The sequence below is a fragment of the Scyliorhinus torazame genome, chromosome 5, assembly GCF_047496885.1.
Source record: "Scyliorhinus torazame isolate Kashiwa2021f chromosome 5, sScyTor2.1, whole genome shotgun sequence".
In the NCBI taxonomy this organism is placed as follows: Eukaryota; Metazoa; Chordata; class Chondrichthyes; order Carcharhiniformes; family Scyliorhinidae; genus Scyliorhinus; species Scyliorhinus torazame.
The window spans coordinates 93,092,308-93,104,581 of NC_092711.1; the positions used below are offsets into that span (position 1 = coordinate 93,092,308).

A 12,274-nucleotide genomic window follows, 5' to 3' on the forward strand; every position below is an offset into this window, starting at 1 on the left:
ATTTTATCACACACCTCTCAGTGACACCACAACACAACATTTTTGCTCCTTTCCACCTTCTCTTCCTTTCCACCTTGTCCTCCTTTTATTGTCTAATAATAATAGTAACAGAGTAACACACACCAGAATAGGAATAACAGGCAGCTTATTGTCTAATAACTGTGACAAAGTAACAGGGGTGGCATAGTGGATAACACTGTTACCTTACAGCGCCTGGGTTCAATCCTGACCTTGGGTCACTGTGTGGAGTTTGTACATTCTTGCTGTGTCTGCACAGATTTCCTGTTGGTGCTCTTCTTTCCTCCCACACAGTACAAAGATGTGCAGGTTAGGTGGATTGGCTATGCTAAATTGTCCCTGGAAGGGGTTATGAGGATAGGGTGGGACTTTGGATTCAATGATCATAGAATTGCTACAGTGCAGGAGGCCATTTGGCCCATCGAGTCTGCACCGCCCCTCTGAAAGATCACCCAATCTGGGCCAATCTCCCACCCTATCCTCATAACCGCTCCCAGGGACAATTTAGCATAACAGTCCACCTCACCTGCACATCTTTGGACGGTGAGGGAGGAAACAAGAGCAGCGGCAGGAAATCTGTGCAGACACAGATGTGTTCACTCACACACACTGCAGCCTGACTTTTATTATGGGAACAGACACTGTGTTTGTTACTCTCAAAGTGAGTGAATCCGTTGCTGTTTATCCTCTGGGCCCCATCTCCATTATTATTGTCTGATTGTCCCACTGAGACTCCCACTGTTATTATTGGACTATCAGCGAGTCAACCTGAGCCTGTGGCCACTCTCACCATCTGTAACCGTCACAATGCCCGGGTGATTGACGGCAGCTCCCGACCAATAGGAAAAGGAGTGGCGGAACGGAATTTCCCGACCGAAAGCGGCTGGTCCTCCAACCAATCGGAGTGAATGAGGGGCGGGGCCCGCTGTGATTGAAGCATGCGCAGTGTGGGTAATGGCGAAGGAGAAGCAACTTTTCTTCAGATCCGAAATTGGTAAGAGGCGTTTAACAGTATAGAGGCAGCGAGAGAAAGCGGGAGTGGGCGGAAACGTTGTGTAAAGCTGTTGCAATGGCAAACCTCGCAAAAGTTTACGGGACCCAATTTGTACCGAGCGGGGCTGCAGCTCTTCACGTTCGGCTCGGGTTAACGGCCGCCATCTTTAATGTGTATCAGCGCGCATGCGCGTTTGTCATTTCTGTCGCGGGCGATGTTTCAATGAGTGGGAGGAGCTTGTTCCCCATTGTTCAGAATGGAGACAACTTGTCCATCAAACTGGATTAGTCTTTGAGTCCCAATGTCTTATTGATGCGAAGCGGTGGCAGAGATGGAAAGAAAAGGAAGCCAATCCTGTCCTCCAGATATTACTGTCTTATTAGATATCCTGTTCCATGTGTCCAAAGCACTGCGGCTCTGTTGAGCAGCACAGTAGCATAGTGGTTAGCACAATTGCTTCACAGCTCCAGAGTCCCAGGTTTGATTCCTGGCTGGGACACTCTGTGCGGAGTCTGCACGTTCTCCCCATGTCTGCGTGGGTTTCCTCCGGGTGCTCGGGTTTCCTCCCACAGTCCAAAGATGTGCAGGTTAGGTGGATTGGCCATGCTAAATTGCCCTTAGTGTCCAAAATTGCCCTTAAGGTTGGTTGAGTGGGGTTACTGGGTTATGGGGATAGGGTGGTGTGGGCTTGAACATAGAACATAGAAAATACAGCACAGAACAGGCCCTTCGGCCCACGATGTTGTGCCGAACCTTTGTCCTAGATTAATCATAGATTATCATTGAATTTACAGTGCAGAAGGAGGCCATTCGGCCCTTTGAGTCTGCACCGGCTCTTGGAAAGAGCACCCTACCCAAACTCAACACCTCCACCCAACACCAAGGGCAATTTTGGACACTTAAGGGCAATTTATCATGGCCAATCCAACTTTGGACTGTGGGAGGAAACCAGAGCACCCGGAGGAAACCCACGCAGACACGGGGAGGATGTGCAGACTCTGCACAGACAGTGATCCGAGCCGGAATCGAACCTGGGAACCTGGAGCTGTGAAGCAATTGTGCTATCCACAATGCTACCGTGCTGCCCTTGAGAACAAATAAACCTACACTGTATCATTTTACCGTAATCCATGCACCTATCCAATAGCAGCTTGAAGGTCCCTAATGTTTCTGACTCAACTACTTCCACAGGCAGTGCATTCCATGCCCCCACTACTCTCTGGGTAAAGAACCTACCTCTGATATCCCTCCTATATCTTCCACCTTAAATTTATGTCCCCTTGTAATGGTTTGTTCCACCCGGGGAAAAAGTCTCTGACTCTCTATCTATTCCCCTGATCATCTTATAAACCTCTATCAAGTCGCCCCTCATCCTTCTCCGTTCTAATGAGAAAAGGCCTAGCACCCTCAACCTTTCCTCGTAAGACCTACTCTCCATTCCAGGCAACATCCTGGTAAATCTTCTTTGCACCTTTTCCAAAGCTTCCACATCCTTCCTAAAATGAGGCGACCAGAACTGTACACAGTACTCCAAATGTGGGCTTACCAAAGTTTTGTACAGCTGCATCATCACCTCACGGCTCTTAAATTCAATCCCTCTGTTAATGAACGCGAGCACACCATAGGCCTTCTTCACAGCTCTATCCACTTGAGTGGCAACTTTCAAAGATGTATGAACATAGACCCAAGATCTCTCTGCTCCTCCACATTGCCAAGAACTCTACCGTTAACCCTGTATTCCGCATTCATATTTGTCCTTCCAAATGGACAACCTCACACTTTTCAGGGTTAAACTCCATCTGCCACTTCTCAGCCCAGCTCTGCATCCTATCTATGTCTCTTTGCAGCCGACAACAGCCCTCCTCACTATCCACAACTCCACCAATCTTCGTATCGTCTGCAAATTTACTGACCCACCCTTCAAGTCCCTCATCCAAGTCATTAATGAAAATCACAAACAGCAGAGGACCCAGAACTGATCCCTGCGGTACGCCACTGGTAACTGGGATCCAGGCTGAATATTTGCCATCCACCACCACTCTCTGACTTGTATCGGTTAGCCAGTTTGTTATCCAACTGGCCAAATTTCCCACTATCCCATGCCTTCTTACTTTCTGCAGAAGCCTACCATGGGGAACCTTATCAAATGCGTTACTAAAATCCATGTACACTACATCCACTGCTTTACCTTCATCCACATGCTTGGTCACCTCCTCAAAGAATTCAATAAGACTTGTAAGGCAAGACCTACCCCTCACAAATCCGTGCTGACTATCCCTAATCAAGCAGTGTCTTTCCAGATGCTCAGAAATCCTATCCTTCAGTACCCTTTCCATTACTTTGCCTACCACCGAAGTAAGACTAACTGACCTGTAATTCACAGGGTTATCCCTAGTCCCTTTTTTGAACAGGGGCACGACATTCGCCACTCTCCAATCCCCTGGTACCACCCCTGTTGACAGTGAGGACGAAAAGATTATTGCCAACGGCTCTGCAATTTCATCTCTTGCTTCCCATAGAATCCTTGGATATATCCCGTCAGGCCCGGGGGACTTGTCTATCCTCAGGTTTTTCAAAATGCCCAACACATCTTCCTAACAAATATTTCCTCAAGCTTCCCAATCTGTTTCACACTGTCCTCTCCAACAATATGGCCCCTCTCATTTGTAAATACAGAAGAAAAGTACTCGTTCAAGACCTCTCCTATCTGTTCAGACTCAATACACAATCTCCCGCTACTGTCCTTGATCGGACCTACACTCGCTCGAGTCATTCTCATATTTCTCACATATGTGTAAAAGGCCTTGGGGTTTTCCTTGATCCTACCCGCCAAAGATTGTTCATGCCCTCTCTTAGCTCTCCTAATCCCTTTCTTCAGTTCCCTCCTGGCTATCTTGTATCCCTCCAATGCCCTGTCTGAACCTTGTTGCCTCAGCCTTACATAAGTCTCCTTTTTCCTCTTAACAAGACATTCAACCTCTCTTGTCAACCATGGTTCCCTCACTCGACCATCTCTTCCCTGCCTGAAAGGGACATACATACATACATTGGGTAGGATGCTCTTTCCAAGAGCCGGTGCAGACTCGATGGGCCAAATGGCCTCCTTCTGCACTGTAAATTCTATGAGTCACATGAAGACCCAAGGCAGAAGCTCACAACACGTGAGTAGACGTTGCCCTCAAATCAAGGGACTGCTGATGACAACGAGGGTCAGTGTGCAGCGGGGGGCATGAGCGGTCATCCTGGACCAGGGAGCAGGAGGAGGACTGACTGCGATGGATTTTGGAAACTCCTTTTACAGGAGATTAGACCATAAGACATAGGAGCAGAATTAGGCCACTCGGGATCATTCTTGTGAACCTCCACTGGACCCTTTCCAAGACCAGCACATCCTTCCTTAGATACGGGGCCCAGAACTGCTCACAATACTCCAGATGGGGTTTGACCAGAGCTTTATACAGCCTCAGAAGCACATCCCTCGTCTTGTATTCTAGCCCTCTTGACATGAATGCTAACATTGCATTTGCCTTCTTAACTGCCGACTGAACCTGTACGTTAATCTTAAGAGAATCATGAACAAGGACTTCCAATTACCTTTGTGCTTCTGATTTCCGAAACATTTTCCCATTTAGAAAATAGTCTATGCCTAAATTCCTTCTTCCAAAGTGCATAACCTCACACTTTTCCACATTGTATTTCATTTGCCACTTCATTGCCCACTCTCCTAGCTTGTCCAAGTCCTTCTGCAGCCCTCGTGCTTCCTCAATACTAACTGTCCCCCTTTAGATCTTTGTATCATGTGCAAACTTAGCAACAGTGCTTTCAGTTGCTTCTTCCAAATCATGAATGTATATTGGAAAAAGTTGTGGTCCCAGCACAGACCACTGAGGCACACCACTAGTCACCGGCTGCCATCCTGAAAAAGACCCTTTTATCCCCACTCTCTGCCTTCTGCCGGCCAGCCAATCCTCTATCTATGCCAGGATCTTGCCCTTAACACCATGGGCTCTTAACATATTTAACAGTCTACTGTGCGGCACCTTGTCAAAGACCTTCTGGAAATCTAAATAAATCACGTCCACTGGTTCTCCTTTGTCTATCTTCCATGCTACCTCCTCAAACGGACTTGTTCGACATGACCTCCCTTTGACAAAGCTGTGCTGACTCAGTCCTATTTTACCATGTACTTCCCAATACTCCGCGATCTCAGCTTTAATAACGGACTCCAAAATCCTAGCAATGACCGAAGTCAGGCTAACCGGCCTCGAAGTTCCCATCTTCTGCCTTCCTCCCTTCTTAAACAGCGGTGTTACATTAGCCACTTTCCAGTCCTCTGGGACCCTTCCTGCCTCCAGTGATTTCTGAAAGATCACCACCAATGCCTCCACAATTTCCTCAGCTATCTCTTTTAGAACCCTGGGGTTCTAAACCCATCCGGTCCAGGTGGTTTATCTACCTTCAGACCTTTCCCCAGAACCTTCTCCTTAGTGATGGCCACTGCACCCACCTCGGCCCCCTGATTCTCCTGGATCTCTGGCATCCCACGTGTCTTCCACCATGAAGACTGATGAAAAGTAACTGTTCAGTTGCTCTGCCATTTCTTTGTTTCCTATTATTACTTCTCCAGCCACATTTTCAAGTGGTCCAATGTCTATATTTGCCTCTCTCTTACCTTTTATATATTGAAAAAAACTCTTCATATCTTCACTTATTACTAGCTAGCTTGCACTTCTATTTCATCTTCCTTTATTGCTTTTATAGTTGTCCTCTGATCACTTTTAAAGGCTTCCCAATCCTCTGGCTTCCCACTAATCCTCGCCAAATTGTATGCTGTTTCATTTGCTGTCCTTGACTTCCCTCTTCAACCATGGATGCCTTGTCTCCCCTTTAGCATGTTTCCTCCTCCTTGGGATGACTTTCTGTTGTGAATTGGACATTTTGAAATCTCTCTCAGTGTACCTGAACAGGGGCAGGAATGTGGCGACTAGGGGATTTTCACAGTAACTTGATTGCAGTGCTAATTACGTGTGACAATAAAGATTATTATATTATAATTGGGGGGATAAAACTCATGCAGATTTGCAGCTCCACAAAGTGTTTCCAACTCCTCCCACACATCTCCTTAACAGGTTGACGCATTTATTTGTCTTGACTAAAAGGGTGGTCACTGGTGGCACGGTGGTGCAGTGGTTAACACTGCCGTCTCACTGTGCCGAGAACCAGGTTCGATCCCAGCCCCGGGTCACTATACGTGGGGCGTTTGCACATCTCTGCACATTCTCCCCATGTCTAAGTGGATTGGCCACGCTAAATTGCCCCTTAATTGGAAAAAAAATAATTGACGTTGCATGGGCATCTTGACAAATACATGAAGAGGATGGGAATAGAGGGATACGGACCCCGGAAGTGTAGAAGATTTTAGTTTAGATGGGCAGCATGGTCGGCACGGGCTTGGAGGGCCGAAGGGCCTGTTCCTGTGCTGCACTGTTCTTTGTTCTTTGTTGTTCTAAATTTATTTTTAAAAAGGCTTGTCTCTTTCCTGATGTTCACAATTAAAGGGGTGGGTTCCCCAGGAGATGGCTGACATTTCAGGGGACAGTAAATTAATAATGGACAGAGATATGTCTCGTGTTGTTACATGGCACAGATTAGATATATTATTTGCAGTTTGTAATAAAGTAAATTTGTTCTGATATATATATATATATATATATATGGTTAGGTGGATTGGCCATGATAAATTGCCCTTAGTGTCCAAAATTGTTCTTAGTGTTGGGTGGGGTTACTGGGCTATGGGGATAGGGTGGAGGTGTTGACCTTGGGTAGGGTGCTCTTTCCAAGAGCCGGTGCAGACTCGATGGGTCGAATGGCCTCCTTCTGCACTGTAAATTCTATGATAATCTATGATAAGACTGCAGCTATGTCATAGATTTCCAGTCATCTCTTCCCTCAGAGGGTTGTTAGTCTTTGGATTTCTCTTTCAGAGGGACCAGTTGTATCTGAAAAATTAAAATGAAAATCGCTTCTTGTCACAAGTAGGCTTCAATTAAGTTACTGAGAAAAGCCCCTCGTCACCACATTCCGGCGCCTGTTCGGGGAAGCTGGTACGGGAATTGAACCGTGCTACCGGCCTGCCTTGGTCTGCTTTCAAAGCCAGTGATTTAGCCCTGTGCTAAACAGCCCCTATCTGGGGATCATTGAATATATCAAAGCACAAGTTTGACAGATATTTTATTGACAATGGAGTTAAGGGTTATGGACAACAGGTAGGAAAATAGAGAGAAAGCTGAGATGAGGATGTGGTGAAGCTTTGGAATTCTCTACCCCAGAGGAATGTGGAGCCTCAGTCATCAGGGATATTCAAGACAAATATTGGTAGGTTTCTAGATATTGAAGATATCGAGGGATATGGGGATTGTGTGGGAAAATGGTGCTGGGGTAGATCGGCCAAGGATCGCATTGAATGGTTGAGCAGACTCAGTGGGCCGAATGGCCTACTCTTGCTCCTATTCTAATAGAACATAAGAACTAGGAGCAGGAGTAGGCCATCTGGCCGCTCGAGCCTGCTCCACCATTCAATGAGATCATGGCTGATCTTTTGTGGACTCAGCTCCACTTTCCTGCCCGAACACCATAACCCTTAATCCCTTTATTCTTCAAAAAACTATCTATCTTTATCTTAAAAACATTTAATGAAGGAGCCTCTACTGCTTCACTGGGCAAGGAATTCCATAGATTCACAACCCTTTGGGTGAAGAAGTTCCTCCTAAACTCAGTCCTAAATCTGCTTCCCCTTATTTTGAGGCTATGCCCCCTAGTTCTGCTTTCACCCGCCAGTGGAAACAACCTGCCCGCATCTATCCTGTCTATTCCCTTCATAATCTTATATGTTTCTATAAGATCCCCCCTCATCCTTCTAAATTCCAACGAGTACAGTTCCAGTCTACTCAGCCTCTCCTCGTAATCCAACCCCTTCAGATCTGGGATTAACCTAGTGAATCGCCTCTGCACACCCTCCAGTGCCAGTACGTCCTTTCTCAAGTAAGGAGACCAAATCTGAACACACTACTCCAGGTGTGGCCTCACTAACACCTTATACAATTGCAGCAGAACCTCCCTAGTCTTAAACTCCATCCGTCTAGCAATGAAGGACAAAATTCCATTTGCCTTCTTAATCACCTGTTGCACCTGTAAACCAGCTTTTTGCGACTCATGCACTAGCACACCCAGGTCTCTCTGCACAGCAGCATGTTTTAATATTTTATCATTTAAATAATAATACCTTTTGCTGTTATTCCTACCAAAATGGATAACCTCACATTTGTCAACATTGTATTCCATCTGCCAGACCCTAGCCCATTCACTTAGCCTATCCAAATCCCTCTGCAGACTTCCAGTATCCTCTGCACTTTTTGCTTTACCACTTATCTTAGTGTCGTCTGCAAACATGGACACATTGCCCTTGGTCCCCAACTCCAAATCATCTATGTAAATTGTGAACAGTTGTGGGCCCAACACTGATCCCTGAGGGACACCACTAGCTACTGATTGCCAACCAGAGAAACACCCATTAATCCCCACTCTTTGCTTTCTATTAATTAACCAATCCTCTATCCATGCTACTACTTTCCCCTTAATGCCATGCATCTTTATCTTATGCAGTAACCTTTTGTGTGGCACCTTGTCAAAGTCTTTATGGAAATCCAGATATACCACATCCATTGGCTCCCTGTTATCTACCGCACTGTTAATGTCCTCAAAAAATTCCACTAAATTAGTTAGGCAAGATCTGCCCTTTATGAACCCATGCTGCGTTTGCCCAATGGGACAATTTCCATCCAGATGCCTCGCTATTTCTTCCTTGATGATAGATTCCAGCATCTTCCCTACTACTGAAGTTAAGCTCACTGGCCTATAATTACCCGCTTTCTGCCTACCTCCTTTTTTAAACAGTGGTGTCACGTAATCTCTGTGTCCTGGTCAGGAAGCAGAGAGCTGAGCTTGGATCTGTCAATCAACATGAATCAGCACCTTCAGGAGAATTGGGAGGATGAATATTAGATACAGCAGAGTGAGAATGGAGGGAGATTGTGTGGGATGGAGATTTACAGATTTTGGAGACCGAGAGAGGAAATAATGTTCCATAGGAACTAGAATTGTCTGTTCTGAATTTCTATCCCGTACTAACAATGATGACTTTTGTAAATTGTATTTAAAGGATATTGGAAGAGGAGGAATTATAGACAAAAATCTCAAACATCACGTCTTGATGTGACAAACTCACTCGATTCCTTCTGATCTGAATATCATCGGGCTCTGAATATCATCGGCGAGAAGGAGAAATGTTTGTCTGATCTATCAGCTTCAAAACATTTTAAATGTGAGTGTGATGGGAAAAGCACCAAGACCCACACAACACACACCCGAGTGAGAGTGTTCCAGTGAACTGACTGTGGAAAGAGCTTCAAGGTGTGATACAGCCTGAAAAAACATCACACTATTCACAGTGAGGAGAGACAGTGCACATGGTCTGCGTGCAGACAAGGCTTCCACTGACTGTCCAATCTGGAGAGACACGAGACCCAAAACATGGAGAAACCGTGGAAATGTGGAGACTGTGGGAAGGGATACAGAGTCCCATCTCTGCTGGAGATTCATCGCCGCAATCACACTGGGGAGAGGCCGTTCACCTGCTCTCAGTGTGAGAAGGGATTTACTCAGTTATCCACCCTGCAGTCACACCAGCGGGTTCACACAGGGGAGAGGACATTCACCTGCTCTCGGTGTGGGAAGGGATTCACTCGGTTATCCACCCTGCAGGCACACCAGCGAATTCACACTGGGGAGAGGCCGTTCACCTGCTCTCAGTGTGAGAAGGGATTCGCTCAGTTATCCACCCTGCAGACACACCAGCGAGTTCACACTGGGGAGAGGCCGTTCACCTGCTCTCAGTGTGGGAACGGATTTATTGATTCATCCACCCTGCAGAGACACCAGCGAGTTCACACTGGAGAGAGGCCGTTCATCTGCTCTAAGTGTGGGAAGGGATTTATTGATTCATCCACCCTGCGGAAACATCAGCAAGTTCACACTGGGGAGAGGCCATTCACCTGCTCCCTCTGTGGGAAAGGATTCACACTGTTATCCAACCTGCAGAGACATCAGCGAGTTCACACTGGGGAGAAGCCATTCACCTGCTCTTAGTGTGGGAAGGGATTACATAGAAAATAGGAGCAGGATGAGACCATTTGGCCCTTTGCACCTGCTCCGCCATTCATTATGATCATGGCTTACCATCCATAGCCTAATCCCGCTTTCCCCTTCATATCCTTTGATCCCCTTCGCCCTCAGTGCTATATCCATCTGCTTCTTGAAAACATACAATGTATTGGCCTCAACTATTTCCTGTGGTAACAAATTCCACAGGCTCACCACTCTCTGGTTGAAGAAATTACTCATCTCTGTCCTAAATGGTTTACCCCCTATCCTCAGACTGCGACCTCTGGTTCTGTACACTCCCACCATCGGGAAAATCTTTCCTGTATCTACCCTGTCAAGTCCTGTTAGAATATTATAGGTTTCTCTGAGGTCCCCCATTCTTCTGAACTCCAGCGAATACAATCCTAACATTCAATCTCTCGTCCGTCAGTCCCACCATCCCAGGAATCAGTCTGGTAAACCTTTGCTGCACTCCCTCTGGAGCAAGAACATCCTTCCTAAGGAGACCGAAACTGCACGCAATATTCCAGGTACTGCCTCACCAAGGCCCTATATAATTGCAGCAAGATATCCCTGCTCCTGTATTCAAATCCGTTCGCAATGAAGACCAGCATACCATTTGCCTTCATTACCGCCTGCTACAGCTGCATGCTTTCCTTCAGTGACCAGTGTACGAGGACACCCAGGTCTCAATGCACATTCCCCTCGTAATTTATGGCCATTCAGCTAATAGTCTGCCTTCTCATTTTTTTTTTTAATGAACAATTTTATTGAGGTATTTTTGGCATTGTAAACAGCCACAGTGTACCATTATCATGTGCCATTATCACGAGAAACATAGTGCAAAAAAACAAGTCATCTCTCACAAACACCCGCCTATTTATCCCCCTACTCTACTCTACTCACCACACACCCCCTCCCCCCCGCCCGCTGACGTTTAATTCTCCGCAAAGAAGTCGATAAACGGTTGCCACCTTCGGGCGAACCTTGTCATTGATCCTCTTAAGGCGAACTTAATTTTTTCCAAACCGAGAAAACTTTCGGACATGGCAAGCTATATTTCAGTCTTTGGGTGCTTTGAGTCCCTCCATGCCAGCAGTATTCGTCGCCTGGCTACCAGGGAAGCAAAGGCCAAGGCGTCGGCCTCTTTCTCCTCCTGGACTCCCGGGTCTTCCAAAACCCCAAAAATTGCCACCTCTGGACTCATCGCCACCCTTGTTTTCAAAACCTGGGACATGAAGTCCGCAAAACCCTCCCAGTATCTTCTAAATTTTGGACATGCCCAGAACATGTGGACATGGTTCGCTGGTTCTCCTGCGCATCTAGCACACTTGTCCTCCAGTCCAAAGAATTTACTCATCCGGGCCACCGCCATGTGTGCCAGATGGACGACCTTGAATTGAATCAGGCCGAGCCTTGCGCATGTTGGAGTTGAGTTTACCCTACTCAGGGCTTCCGCCCATACGGCGTCCTCCATCTCCTCACCGAGTTCCTCCTCCCACTTAAGTTTCAGTTCCTCTGTCTGAGACTCCTCCGCTCTCATGAGCTCTTTATAGACGTCCAAGACTCTCCCTTCTCCCATTTCTCCCTTGGAAACTACTCTGTCCTGGATCCCGTTTGGTGGGAGGCGTGGGAAGGATGGGACCTATCTGCAAACGAAATCAGGTACTTGCAAGTACCTGAAGTCCTTTCCCCATGCCAGTCCAAATCTCTGCTCCAGCTCCCTTATGCTCAAAAAACTCCCTACTAGGAACAAATCGCCCATCCACCCCGCCCCCACCCTTCGCCATGCTCGGAACCCGCCATCCATGTTCCCCGGCTTAAAACGGTGGTTGTCACAAGACGAGACCGATGCTCTCACCTCCCCCACATGTTTCCTCCACTGGCCCCAGATCCACAGGGCCGCCACCACTACAGGGCTGGTGGAGTACCTGGCCGGCGGGAGCAGCAGAGGAGCCGTGACCAGGGCTGCTAGACTGGTGCCCCTGCATGAAGCTGCCTCCAGCCACCCCCAAATAGACCCCGTACTCACCATCCATTTCC

The 12,274-nt window shown here is 47.1% G+C and overlaps 1 protein-coding gene across 1 annotated transcript in view; it reads left to right on the forward strand.

Moving 5' to 3' along the window:
- The first annotated feature begins 948 nt into the window (after positions 1-948).
- Positions 949-12,274, forward strand: part of LOC140418954 (uncharacterized) — a 150,762-nt gene continuing 139,436 nt past the window's right edge. The window contains exon 1 of the mRNA XM_072502639.1: positions 949-1,012. Coding sequence (XP_072358740.1) covers positions 957-1,012 — 56 coding nt within the window. The 5' untranslated portion in view covers positions 949-956. The remainder of the gene's footprint in view (positions 1,013-12,274) is intronic.